General features: G+C 41.7%; 1 protein-coding gene across 1 annotated transcript in view; it reads right to left on the bottom strand.

Annotated features, from left to right (window-relative positions):
- Positions 1-15372, bottom strand: part of LOC129813693 (corticotropin-releasing factor receptor 2) — a 72814-nt gene that overhangs the window by 14092 nt on the left and 43350 nt on the right. The window contains exons 3-7 of the mRNA XM_055866117.1: positions 12336-12421; positions 7310-7416; positions 6852-6969; positions 6600-6753; positions 2428-2488 (exon numbers count right to left, since the gene is read on the bottom strand). Of these exons, the coding sequence (XP_055722092.1) occupies positions 2428-2488; positions 6600-6753; positions 6852-6969; positions 7310-7416; positions 12336-12421 (526 nt within the window). The remainder of the gene's footprint in view (positions 1-2427; positions 2489-6599; positions 6754-6851; positions 6970-7309; positions 7417-12335; positions 12422-15372) is intronic.

The raw sequence follows: 15372 nt of genomic DNA, 5'->3' as shown, positions 1-15372 counted from the left end.
GCTTTAGCTGCCTCCAGCTCTTCACGAGGAAGGCGATATTCTCCCGGTTGTGCCCACGGCCCCTTACCATCCAGTATCTCCTCCCATGTCCACGAATCCTGTGTAGGTGGGTCCTGTTGCCGCTTTCCATGCCGCTTGGTCCTGTATTGGTGAGTAGTTCTGTCGCGATCGTGTGGAGGATTGACGGACCAAAACGCAGCATTTGGAAAATAAGCCATCTCCTTTTATTGATGAAGAAGGCAAAACGAAACAAACACACTTACGAACTAACCAAAACAATAACCGATCGTGAAGCTAAATAACGATGTGCACACACAGGCTACAAACGTATCACATAGACAACTACTCACAACAAATGAAAGCCTATGGCTACCCTAAATATGGCTCCCAATCAGAGACAACCGAAATCAGCTGTCTCTGATTGGGAACTCATTCAGGCAACCATAGACTCTCCTAGACAACTAAACATACATAGACAACGCTAGACACATGTACTCAACACAAACCCATATACTACACCAAACAACCCCTTTACCATAGAATCACCCAAAACCAACAAAACACAAACATTCCCCATGTCACACCCTGACCTAACTAAAATAATAAAGAAAACAAAGAATACTAAGGCCAGGGCGTGACACTGCTACTCAGGCCCAGAAGCTAGAATATGCATATGCATGGTAGTATTGGATAGAGGACACTCTAAAGTTTCTAAAACTGTTAAAATTATGTCTGTGAGTATAACAGAACTGATTTGGCAGGCGAAAACCCGAGGACACATTTTTTTTCTGTTGACCTGTCAGTCAATTCAAAGGTTAAGCTATTGAAAACAAAGACTTCCGCCTCCCAAATTGCAGTTCCTATGGCTTCCACTAGATGTCAACAGTCTTTATACATGGTTTCAGGCTTGTATTCTGAAAAAAAGGAATAGTTGTTTATCCTCAGGAAGTCCTAAGGCAAAACTAGTCTCATTGCACGCGTGACCGAGGGAACGAGCTGCGTTCTTTTCCTTTCCGATTGAAAATAGTTCGCTCCGTATGAAATATTATCGTTTATTTAGATATTAGAGCACCTAATAATGAATTAGAGATGTCATTTGATTTGTTTGGAGAAACTTTACCGGTAACTTTTGGAACTCCTATGTCTGCATTCTGAACGGGTGGATTACTGAACTCAATGATGCCTACTAAACGGACTATTTGGGATATAAAGAAGGAATTTATTGAACAAACCGACCATTCATTGTGTTCCGGGGACTCTTGTGATTGCAATCAGAGGAAGATCTTCAAAGGTAAGTGACTTATTTTGTCGCTACTTGGGATTTTGTGATGCCTGTGATTGTTAGGATAATATGCTGTTGTGGGGTGCTGACCTCAGATAATCGAATGATGTGCTTTCGCCGTAAAGCCTTTTTGAAATCCGACAATGCGGTTAGATTGACAAGATTCTAAGCTAAATAATCATGTATGACACTTGTATTATCATGAATATTTAATATTGCATTTATTGTATTTTGAATTTGGCGCTCTGCAATTTCACCGGATGTTGTCGAGGTGGGTCGCTAGGAACGCCTGCGCCAGAAAGGCGTAATTACTACACTGTACCACAAAGGATATAAGACATCATTCAAGGTTTATCTGTGACTAACACATTTACCAGGACATACACGTATTGTCACGCCCTGATCTGTTTCACCTGTCCTTGTGCTTGTCTCCACCAAACTAGGAGGGCGAGAAAAAGAGAGAATCGGGAAAAGCAGGAGCTGAGACAAAACGTTGGTTGAATTGACAAACAAGACGAACTGGCAACAGACAAGCAGAGAGCACACGTATATATGGGGAAGATGGGCGTAATGGGATAATGGGGAAGATGGGCGTCTTCCTGCATCTTCCCCATTATCCCCTGGGTACTTATACATCTGTTCTCTGTTTGTCTGTTGCCAGTTCGTCTTGTTTGTCAATTCAACCAGCGTTTTGTCTCAGCTTCTGCTTTTCCCCATTCTCTCTTTTTCTCGCCCTCCTGGTTTTGACCCTTGCCTGTCCTTACTCTGAGCCTGCCTGCCTGACCACTCTGCCTGCCGCTGACCCTGAGCCTGTCTGCCGTCCTGCACCTTTGCCTCTACTCTGGATTATCGACCTCTGCCTGACCTGACCCTGAGCCTGCCGGCCGTCCTGTACCTTTGCTCCACCACTCTGGATTATCGACCCCTGCCTGCCTTGACCTGTTGTTTGCCTGCCCCTGTTGCTGTAATAAACATTGTTACTTCAACACAGTCTGCATTTGTGTCTTACCTGAAACGTGATACGTATAGGTTTCTATGCACTCCATCAAAGGTCATCAAATACAGCAAAATGTCTACAACACAAACTACTTACTATAAAATGCTTGAGATTCCACTGTTGTTGTTAATTAGAAATGTGCACTTACTGTTCATTTTCATTGTAAAGCTTCCCAATGGCCCATGCAACAATTATAGGACATGGAATGCCTGAAAGAAAGATAAAAAAAACGTATTGCGAATAAACATCACATCTAAAAGTATTGAAGACTACAACGTCTGAGTGATAGTGTTAATATCATTAGGGAGTAGGGACATGCTCTAAATTAGAATCAGGCTGCTGTGTTTAGCAGCTATTACAGAGATTAAATTAAGGGAATCCATTGAGGCCAGTTGGATCCGTCCAGTTCTACTTTGATCTGGCTTAAGGACTTCTTATCTTCTTGGTCTCTAGTGTTGGACAGATAAAGTTAAAGCTATTCCACTTTTTACATTCAGGGGTTAAAGAAAAATAAAAAAAGATCCCAGAAATGAAACTGAAGTTGATCTCAGATCGATTGTCTGGGGCCAAGTTAACCTCCCCTTTCATGTAAGAAAGTCATGGCCATCATGCTTTTAGGGATTGAGGATTATTTTGTTTATGTATTAAACTGTGAGTTCCAGACCCGTTCCAGACCCGTTGCTTAGGGGGTCCGGGGTCTTCCCTGGGATAATTTATATGTAGGACTGAGAAGCTCAGTTCTGGTGACTTTTTAAAAGGACATTCTACTCTAAACTCTTGATTTTTAAAAAGTATGCTGACACCATCTAAAATAGAATTTCCACCTCCAGAAATGGGCCCAATAACATATTGGTAAAATGTATGTAAAAATTATTTGTAGCCTATGCATGGTCTATATTATCAGATGTGTTATTAGCAATAAGCATTATGTCCTATAGCCCAACTGCTGCAGCATAGGGGCTATAAAACATACATAGGCTGAAGCATGGGGTTTGTCAATCTGCATTTACCCCATTGGACACAACATCCTGATTGTTGCTCTTATTATTAATGCTTATTACTTTAATATAAATATGTATATATAAATAATTCTTAATTATTATTCACACAAAAATCAGACTATGCTCAAACCCTACACCCCAACCAGAGTACTCCGTTCTGAGGATGATAGCGGACTATATTCTCTTCAATCTAGCCTACAGTAAAGTGTGTGCCCTCAGGCTTGGAGGGAAGCAAAAGTAATTCCGCTACCCAAGAATAGCAAAGCAACCTTTACTGGCTCAGACAGCCAACCAATCAGCCTGCTACCAACCCTTTGTAAACTTGTGGAGAACATTGTGTTTGACCAGATGCAATACTATTTCACAGTAAATAAATTAACAACCGACTTTCAGCATGCTTATAAGGAGGGGCACTAAACATGTACATCACTTCCACAAATGACCCATGATTGGTTGAAAGAAATGACAATAAGAAGCTTGTGGGAGCTGTTTTGTTAGACTGCAATGCAGCTTTTGACATGATCAATAATAATCTGCTGCTGGAAAAACGTATGTGTTATGACTTTACATCTCCTGTTATATTGTGGATTGGGAGTTACCTGTCTAACAGAACACAGCAGGTGTTCTTTAAGAAAGCCTCCAACAGAATCCAGGTAGAGTCAGGTATTCCCCAGGGCAGTTGTCTAGGCCCCTTGCTTTTTCAATCTTTACTAATGACCTGTCACTGGCACTGAATAAAGCCAGTGTGTCTACGTATACACATCAGCTATCACAGTAAGTGATAGCAAAGTGCTGCAGTCAGTTTTAGAATGTGTGGCAAGTAATAAGCTAGTGCCATTTTTTTTACTAAAAGCATTGCATTTGTAATAAACCATTCACTAAGCCCTTTACCTCAACAAAATCTTGCAATGAATAATGTGGAAATTGAGCAAGTTGACGAGTTTTATAACCATGATTGTAAACTGTCATAGTCAAAACATATTGACGCAATGGTAGCTAAGATGGGGAGAAGTCTATCCGTAATAAATTCTCCCATTTCACCCATTCCTCCACATACTCCACTGGCTTCTAGTCAAATCTCGCTTCCACTACAAGACCATGGTACTTGCCTACGAAGCAGCAAGAGGAACTGCCCCTTTCTACCTTCAGACTATGCTCAAACCCTACACCCCAACCAGAGTACTCCGTTCTGCCACCTCTGGGCCTTTCACCCCCTAATTAATCGCGATTTATTTTGTCATGTGCCTTAATGTGTCTGGACCCCAGGAAGAGTAGCTAATGGGGATCCACAATAAATATAAATACCTGTCATGCCCTGATCTGTTTCACCTGTCTTTGTGATTGTCTCAAACCACCACCTGGTGTCACCCGTTTTCCCCATTAGTCCCTGGGTATTTATTCCAGTGTTCCCTGTTTGTCTGTTGCCAGTTTGTCTTGTCTTGTCAAGTCAACCAGTGTGTTTTTCTGTGCTCCTGCTTTTTCTTATCTCTCTTTTGCTAGTCCTCCCGATTTTGACCCTTGCCTGCCTTGACTCTGAAACCGCCTGCCTGACCATACTGCCTGCCCTGACCTCAAGCCTGCCTGCCACTCTGTACCTCCTGGACTCTGACCTTGTTTATGATCTTTTGCCTGTCCACGGCCATTCTCTTGCCTGCCCCTTGGATTATAATAAATATCAGAGACTTGAACCATCTGCCTCCCGTGTCTGCATCTGGGTCTCGCCCTGTGCCCTTATAATACCTAGACAACGCATAGTTGTTCTAATCTAGAAAAAGAGAAGAAAGTCTATGTTAAATTAACCCACATGCCAGACATACTGATTAGAAATTATGATTCATAAGAGTAAGAACCAAGTCTTGTCACGGTAATGCCTGAAATGAGAGATCATAATTCAATGTTGCAAATACTGTAAGATTCCACTTCAACGCTGAGGCCTGCGCATGAAAACCACTTGATCATCAGTGGAACTGTGGCAGACTGAGTGAATTACTGAAGGGTTTGCTCAAAGACATCCCAATAAAACCAACATAAAACCTGATTACAATCTTAACTTATAACATATATAGACAAATGATCCACTACTGTGCAAGGTTTTCACTTCTTACAGAATAAATGTGCATAGAAAAGACATAACTGTTCAGACAGACTGCTAGATCAATTTAAACATTTTGTTAAATGTAAATGTATAAAATTAATTCTGACCATCATCCCACTCCTGACACCAACATATCCCACTGCTGAAACCAATGGAATGAAACAACTCCACAACACCTCCACTACACGTAACTGAATTGAGTGAACAAACTTTAGTTAATTACATTTTGGGGCCAAGATGAGATTTCTAATAACTATACTGGATGTATTTACTATACCCAGGCCTTTACCCTAGCCTACAATACGTACAAAGAGCTATTTGGGATGATTCACTTAAATGTGAGCTATATACATATCCATTCAGATCAATGTTTTTTTGTCCAGTGCACATAAAGTCCTACACTACTGTACATGTTACATAAAGAAAACGACAAGATGGCTCAGCAGTGAGCTGAGCTCAGCCGAATGACTCAAGCCTACTCGTGTCATTTCAGGTGCCTCTCCATGGTGTGAGTCAGCTTCTAACATAAGTGCTAGTCTCTCCTGACTGCAATGTGCTTTCACTAACACTTCAGCTCTAGGTGAGCCTGGGTCATTTATGTGGTGATGACTGGATGCATCTGCTGCCCGTCCCGTCAAGTACTCGCTCAATCACAGGCCTGAAATGATGCACAACCACCGCTGATTCCCCCACAATCCGATAGCATATGGTCTTTTCTTGAAAATACATGCTTTTAGTTTCATCTCTCAAGGTGCTTTGAGGGAAATGGAATGGAGTTTTGTTTTGCTAATCAGCGATATTTAGCTACATTGTCTACATAGGTATACTCAGGCATTCTGTAGCATTCATAAAATCACTGGTCTGTTCTATGTAATATGTGGTGATTTACCTCTTACAGCTACAGTAAAATTATATTCCTATTTCTAGAAACAGTTGTTTTTAACCAGACTGTCACAATGGCTCATGGAGGTGACAATATGATTTTTGAAAAGAGGGTAAACATCATAACTGCCATTTCATATTTAGGCGGCGTCAATTGTGCCTTATGCAGTTTATGATAGAAGCCAGTCACTTGTCATAGTCTGACGTAGTAAATTGGTACTCAAACACTTGTCATAGTCTGACGTAGTAAATTGGTACTCAAACACTTGTCATAGTCTGACGTAGTAAATTGGTACTCAAACACTTGCTGATGCTGAACATTATTAATTAGAATGCACTTACACCAGCCAATGAACAAGAAGACCCATTTCTTTAGCTTGTCCGTAGAATAAGTCATCACAATGGCTGTGTGAAGGTAGCATCCTTCAACAAACATCCAGAAAAAATTGGTCACCACAAAATAGTTATATATAGTCGTTATAAGACGACACCAAGGCTGTAGAAAGATAGGAAAACAAACATAGTTAGTTATTAGTGCAATAAAAAGCCTAACAGTCATGTGAATTGTAAATGATCATATGTAACAACAGTTACCTCATTGCTCTCATGTATATTGTGATCAATCAACTGAAGTAAGAACCACATAACATTCCTCAAAATGAAGGTTGTTATCAAGTTCCAGTGGATTATGTTTCGAAGGCATCTTATGCTCCTAGAGACGCAAATAAAGAAAACAATGTTTTAGTCGACATACCTAAAGTTACAATATTCCAGTCAAAAACATATTCCTATAGTAGGCCACAAGTATACATTTGACCACATTTTATTCTTGGGTGCAATTTACTTGATCAAAGATACATATATATTTTTTAAAGTGTTATATTAACAAGCATCATAACACAGTGTACACTTTACATAGACACTTAAAAGACATTAAGCGAGTTAGCCTAATAGGAGGCCAGTCCTGCAGTTCACATAAATTTCACTCATTATTTTGTAAGAGGTCACATGTACTGCAGATACATTTAGAAGGGTACTATTTCTGTACTTGCCTTAAGCATAAGAAGAGAATGAAGGCTATGACAAGAGCTCCCACAGAAATACAGTGGCCTAGGTAGTTGATGATCAGAGCAATCTTATAGTGCATTGGATATTTCCTCTGTGGGGAGAATATCACAAGATCTACTTCAAAATCTCGATAGACACAAAATGTTAAATAAAAAATAAAGGGGTTATATACACATTGACAGAGACATACATTTGCAATGCACAATTCACCTTCAAAAGATATCGATAATACATACAAATGGAAATGTGAAACATTCTGATGATAAATTACATACTTTAGCTGACTGGATTAGTAAGAATAAATAAACTGTTATTGTATCGTAGATGTGCCATAAATATGCCCTAATCAGACAAGTAAGGTAATTATGCCACAACTAATTCTGCACTATATGTGAAAATCTTTCCGTATTTGTGATCGCTCCCCATCTAGCTTCAGAGTTTGTTCTGTTAGGTGACCTAAACTGGGATATGCTTAACACCCCGGCAGTCCTACAATCTAAGCTAGATGCCCTCAATCTCACACAAATCATCAAGGAACCCACCAGGTACAACCCTAAATCCGTAAACATGGGCACCTGTAACGGCTCTCTTTCGTTGAGTGAGTTGACCAAGGCGCAGCGGGTTGTGAATACATAATGAACTTTATTTAACAAGACGAAACTAAACACACGAAGAACACTTGAATAATTTTACAAAACAACCAAAACGAACTAGACAGACCTAAACTATGAACTTACATGAAACGAGGAACACATACACAGGAACGACCGAGATGAGACAGTACCGTGTGGTGCAACAAACACAGACACAGTGACAATCACCCACAAACAAACAGTGAGAACCTCCTACCTTAATATGACTCTCAATTAGAGGAAAACGCAAAACACCTGCCTCTAATTAAGAGCCATACCAGGCAACCCAAAACCAACATAGAAACGGAAAACATAGACTGCCCACCCAAAACTCACGCCCTGACCATCACACACATACAAAACAACAGAAAACAGGTCAGGAACGTGACAGCACCCTAATAGACATTATCCTGACCAACTTGCCCTCCAAATACACCTCTGCTGTCTTCAATCAAGATCTCAGCGATCACTGCCTCATTGCCTGTATCCGCTACGGGTCCGCGGTCAAACGACCACCCCTCATCACTGTCAAACGCTCCCTAAAACACTTCTGCGAGCAGGCCTTTCTAATCGACCTGGCCCGGGTACCCTGGAAGGATATTGACCTCATCCCGTCAGTTGAGGATGCCTGGTCATTCTTTAAAAGTTACTTCCTCACCATATTAGACAAGCATGCTCCGTTCAAAAAATGCAGAACTAAGAACAGATATAGCCATTGGTTCACTCCAGACCTGACTGCCCTCGACCAGCACAAAAACATCCTGTGGCGAACTGCAATAGCATCGAAGAGCCCCCGCGAAATGCAACTGTTCAGGGAAGTCAGGAACCAATACACGCAGTCAGTCAGGAAAGCAAAGGCCAGCTTTTTCAAGCAGAAATTTGCATCCTGTAGCGCTAACTCCAAAAAGTTCTGGGATACTGTAAAGTCCATGGAGAACAAGAGCACCTCCTCCCAGCTGCCCAATGCACTGAGGTTAGGTAACACGGTCACCACCGATAAATCCGTGATAATCGAAAACTTCAACAAGCATTTCTCAATGGCTGGCCATGCCTTCCTCCTGGCGACTCCAACCTTGGCCAACAGCCCCCCCCCCCCCCCGCTGCTACTCGCCCAAGCCTCCTCAGCTTCTCCTTTACCCAAATCCAGATAGCAGATGTTCTGAAAGAGCTGGAAAACCTGGACCCATACAGATCAGCTGGGCTTGACAATCTGGACCCCCTATTCCTGAAACTGTCCGCCGCCATTGTCGCACCCCCTATTACCAGCCTGTTCAACCTCTCCTTCGTATCATCTGAGATCCCCAAGGATTGGAAAGCTGCCGCGGTCATCCCCCTCTTCAAAGGGGGAGACACCCTGGACCCAAACTGTTACAGACCTATATCCATCCTGCCCTGCCTATCTAAGGTCTTCGAAAGACAAGTCAACAAACAGATCACTGACCATCTCGAATCCCACCGTACCTTCTCCGCTGTGCAATCCGGTTTCCGAGCCGGTCACGGGTGCACCTCAGCCACGCTCAAGGTACTAAACGATATCATAACCGCCATCGATAAAAGACAGTACTGTGCAGCCGTCTTCATCGACCTGGCCAAGGCTTTCGACTCTGTCAATCACCATATTCTTATCGGCAGACTCAGTAGCCTCGGTTTTTCTAATGACTGCCTTGCCTGGTTCACCAACTACTTTGCAGACAGAGTTCAGTGTGTCAAATCGGAGGGCATGTTGTCCGGTCCTCTGGCAGTCTCTATGGGGGTACCACAGGGTTCAATTCTCGGGCCGACTCTTTTCTCTGTATATATCAATGATGTTGCTCTTGCTGCGGGCGATTCCCTGATCCACCTCTACGCAGACGACACCATTCTGTATACTTCTGGCCCTTCCTTGGACACTGTGCTATCTAACCTCCAAACGAGCTTCAATGCCATACAACACTCCTTCCGTGGCCTCCAACTGCTCTTAAACGCTAGTAAAACCAAATGCATGCTTTTCAACCGTTCGCTGCCTGCACCCGCACGCCCGACTAGCATCACCACCCTGGACGGTTCCGACCTAGAATATGTGGACATCTACAAGTACCTAGGTGTCTGGCTAGACTGCAAACTCTCCTTCCAGACTCATATCAAACATCTCCAATCCAAAATCAAATCTAGAGTCGGCTTTCTATTTCGCAACAAAGCCTCCTTCACTCACGCCGCCAAACTTACCCTAGTAAAACTGACTATCCTACCGATCCTCGACTTCGGCGATGTCATCTACAAAATAGCTTCCAATACTCTACTCAGCAAACTGGATGCAGTTTATCACAGTGCCATCCGTTTTGTTACTAAAGCACTTTATACGACCCACCACTGCGACCTGTATGCCCTAGTCGGCTGGCCCTCGCTACATGTTCGTCGTCAGACCCACTGGCTCCAGGTCATCTACAAGGCTATGCTAGGTAAAGTGCCGCCTTATCTCAGTTCACTGCTCACGATGGCTACACCCACCCGTAGCACGCGCTCCAGCAGGTGTATCTCACTGATCATCCCTAAAGCCAAAACCTCATTTGGACGCCTTTCCTTCCAGTTCTCTGCTGCCTGCGACTGGAACGAATTGCAAAAATCTCTGAAGTTGGAGACTTTTATCTCCCTCAACAACTTTAAACATATGCTATCCGAGCAGCTAACCGATTGCTGCAGCTGTACATAGTCCATCGGTATATAGCCCACCCAATTTACCTACCTCACCCCCCATACTGCTTTTGTTTATTTACTTTTCTGCTCTTTTGCACACCAGTATCTCTACTTGCACATGATCATCTGATGATTTATCACTCCAGTGTTAATCTGCTAAATTGTAATTATTCGATTTATTGCCTACCTCCTCATGCCTTTTGCACACATTGTATATAGATTCTCTTTTTTTCTACCATGTTATTGACTTGTTTATTGTTTACTCCATGTGTAACTCTGTGTTGTTGTCTGTTCACACTGCTATGCTTTCTTGGCCAGGTCGCAGTTGCAAATGAGAACTTGTTCTCAACTAGCCTACCTGGTTAAATAAAGGTGAAATAAAAAAAAAAAAAAAAAAAAATCAGTAAAGCAGCAAACATAAATATCATAATTTTTAATGTCCTAAAGTATAAATGAAAATAATCCGCTAATCATGTTACACAATCATTCCAAAGATATAATTTTAATTGTTGTTATCTAGGACATATTTCACATCATCGTGTCTAACAGGTTGATCTGATTACACTATATACACAAAAGTATGTGGACACCCCTTCAAATGAGTGGATTTGGTTATTTCAGCCACACCCGTTGTTGACAGGTATGTAAAATCAAGCACACAGCCATGCATTGTCCATATACAAACATTGGCAGTAGAATGGCTTTACTGGAGAGCTCAGTGACTTTAAATGTGGCACCGTCATAGGATGGCACCTTTCCAACAAGTCAGTTCATCAAATTTCTGCCCTGCTAGAGCTGCTTCTGTAAGAAACGTCAGCACAAGAACTGTTAGTCAGGAGCTTCATGAAATTAGTTTCCATGGCTAAACAGCCATACACAAGCCTGAGATCACCATGCTCAATGCCAAGCATCAGCTGGAGTGGCGTAAAGCTCGCCAACATTGGACTCCGGAGCAGTGAAAACGCGTTCTCTGGAGTGATGAATCACGCATCACCATCTGGCAGTCTGACGGATGAATCTGAGTTTGGCGGATGCCAGGAGAACGCTACCTGCCCTAATGCATAGTACCAACTTTAAAGTTTGGTGGAGGAAGAATAATGGTCTGGGGCTGTTTTTCATGGTTCGGGCTAGGCCCCTTAGTTCCAGTGAAGAGAAATATTAACACCACATACAATGACATTCTAGACAATTCTGTGCTTCCAACTTTGTGGTAAAAGTTTGGGAAGGTCCTTTCCTGTTTCAGTATGACAATGCCCCCGTGCACAAAGCGAGGACTTTACAGAAATTATTTGTTGAGATCGGTGTGGAAGAACTTGACTGGCCAGCACAGAGCCATGACCTCAACCCCATGGAACACCTTTGGGATGAATTGGATAGCCGACGGCGAGCCAGGCCTAAGTGCCCAACATCAGTGCTCGACCTCACAATGCTCTTGTGGCTGAATGGAAGCAAGTCCCCGCAGCAATGTTCCAACATCTAGTGGAAAGCCTTCTCAGAAGAGTGGAGGCTGTCATAGCAGCAAAGGCGTGACCAACTCTATATTAACGCATTATTGAGATGTTCGATGAGCAGGTGTTCACATACTTTTGGTTATGTAGTGTGTGTGGTTTTGGTTGTTAACGTTGTCTCTAACAGGTTACTTGCAATAAGCATAATAAAGGAGAAGGCACAGGGTTTGATCTGTGTAACCAATAGTTATACCAACCTTCTCCTCCAAAATGGGTTCACAACTGGAGTAGTTGCTCTTCAGAGCCCACGTTCCATTATCCATGCATTCTCTGTAAGCACTCCCTGCGAAAAGAGGAGTGAGAGGATTGTAAAAGTATGGTCACATTACTTATGGGCTATAATTCAAGTACAGGTACATTCAATATAGTGAACAGAAATATACAGATGTAGGATCTTAATTTGAACTATACTGTCACAGCAAAATAATCCTTCAGCAACAGAATTTGAACGTTTACTCCATAATATTGCTTGATCAGTGGTTAGGCTATCAGCTGGCTAAAAGTAGTCTACATGAAAAGTGCAATACTGTTAATATAACTGTGTGTTAGTGTGGATTTTCAGTGAATTTATGTAAATCGCAAAGCTCATCTGCATTTCCTGTGGTGCAGGAAAATTCTCAGTAACAAAAGAGTGTTCAAATCAAGATGTGTACTCATAGCTGGTTGCTCCTATTGGCCAAATATCAAATGTATGAATTTATTCTTGCCATCTGTGTTGAGTTCAATATTACACAATACATATTAATGTGCTGTACTTAAGATAAGTAGATAATAGTAAAACAACAATCATTCATTTGTAGTAACAGTTATGAAGTAAGTCGATAATACACTGAACAAATATATAAACGCAACATGTAACAATTTCAAAGACTTTACTGAGTTACAGTTCATATAAAGAAATCAGTCAATTGAAATAAATTAAGAGGACCATAATGGAAATAAGTCCCAAACTTTACTGTGTGTTATCCTCAATTATTGTATTCATGTGCATGTATGGATTTTTCAAGTTTTATGTGTGCTTGTTTTTTTATATGATCAAATTAATAAACTAAACAAAAAAAATTGATTAGGCCACAGATACCTTTAAAGAAAAGGTTCAAAAAATATTTGGCACGCTGCATGCCTCACACATCTCGTTCTAATAGAGTTGATCAAGCTGTTGATTGTGGCCTGTGGAATGTTGTCCCACTCCTATTCAATGGCTGTGCAAAGTTTCTGGATATTGCTGTCATACGTGTCGATCCAGAGCATCCCAAACATCCTCAATGGGTGACATGTTTGGTGAGTATGCAGGCCATGGAAGAACTGAGCCATTTTCAGCTTTCAGGAATTGTGTACAGATCCTTGCGAAATGGGGCCGTGCATTATCATGCTGAAACATGAGGTGATGGAGGCGGTTGAATAACACGACAATGTGCCTCAGGATCTCGTCATGGTATCTCTGTGCATTCGATAAAATGCAATTGTGTTCGTCGTCCGTAGCTTATGCCTGCCCATACCATAACCCCACCTCCACCATGGGGCGCTCTGTTCACAATGTTGACATCAGAAAACATTATACGTGACCAACAGATGCATAGCTGTATTCCGAGCCATGTGAAATCCATAGAGCCTAATGAATTTAATTGAACTGACTGATTTCCTTGGATGAACTGTAACTCAGTAAAATCTTTGAAATTCTTGAATGTTGCGTTTATACATTTGTTCAGTGTAGTCAACTCAATAATAGTTACACAGTCATTCATGTGTAGAATTAAGTCAATGATAGTTAAAGAACATTATAAAACAGGTTGTTTGGATCCTGGATGATGATTGGTTGATATGCAGGAGTTGTGGGACAACTCCTACAAAATACCATAACGTATTAATGTCATAATTCCACTGCCCCACAGCCCAGGCAGGAAATTCATAAACTTAATCTCCTTCGGGGAAAAAGCATCTACACATTATTTTTTCCATGTGTCAGGTATGCTCTCTCTCCGGCCCGCGCCCGCGCCCGCGCCGGATGACAGGTTCCTGTGCCTCAGCAGAGGTGACCGGTCCGCTCTTGATCCCCAGGATCTTCATTTTGGTCTGCGTCATGCGGCTGGAGCCGCGCATCGGGGAGGGGGTCCTGTCACGTGTGCTCTCTCTCCGGCCTCTAGGTCACCAGGCTGCTCGTTATGGCACACACCTGTCACCCCCGTTACGCGCATCAGCGCATAATGACACTCACCTGGACTCCATTACGTCCTAGATTACCTGCCCTATATATGTCACTCCCTTTGGTTCCTTCCCCAGGCGTTATTGTTTCTGTTTCATGTCTGTGCGTTGTTCGTGTTTCTTGTATTGTATTGTGTTGTATTGTGTTGTGTTATGTTGTGTTGTATTGTATTGTATTATGTTTCGTTCAGTCATTAAATGTATTCACTCCCTGAACTTGCTTCAGGGAGTGAATACATTTAATACATTTAATGACTGAACGAAAGCTCAGCTCACACGTTACACCATGCTACTATTTGGTTTGAAATAGTTGGGGGTTGTATAAACATACCTGTCTGCCTCTACAACCTGTGCAACAACATATCATTTTACAAATGCGAGCTCTCTGGATGTAGGCCTGTTGGATATTTATTAAATCATTATTTGTTGAAGTTATTGTCTCTCCTCATCATTGAATCTCTGCTAGCTAGCTACATGCCAATGATTTGTTTAGCATAGCAACGTTGAATGAATAGAATGATTACCATTAACGACTGGGTCAAAACATGAAAAAATAACTAAGGTCCAGCCCGTCTGCATAGCAACTTCAGAATGCAAAAATTGGATATTGATTAAATAATTATTAATTTCTTATCTCTCATCATCATTGAATCTCTGCTAGATAGCTACATGCCAATGATTTGTTTAGCATAGCATAGTCAAATGAGTAAAATGATTAGAAACGGCTTCACCTCGGGCCTAAGTCCTTAGTTGGGAGTTATCACACAATAATCCCTGGGTTCAAGGGCCTTATTGCTTAAATAATCCTTAATTTATTTTGTTGATAATCATTACATAGCAACGTATAGGAGCAAGTCAATAATAGTTACACAATCCTTCATGTGTAAGATTAAGTCGATAATAGTAACAGAAATATTAATAACACTTTCAATCATTCACTTGTAGTAGGCCTAGTAGATAATAAATCGATAATAGTTACAGAATCATTCATGTGAAGGATTAAGTCAATAATAGTTACACAACAATCAGTAA

This window comes from Salvelinus fontinalis, chromosome 17 (assembly GCF_029448725.1).
Source record: "Salvelinus fontinalis isolate EN_2023a chromosome 17, ASM2944872v1, whole genome shotgun sequence".
NCBI classification, from domain to species: domain Eukaryota; kingdom Metazoa; phylum Chordata; class Actinopteri; order Salmoniformes; family Salmonidae; genus Salvelinus; species Salvelinus fontinalis.
Note: the sequence above shows the minus strand (reverse complement) of the source record. Positions and strands in the feature narration are given on the sequence as shown.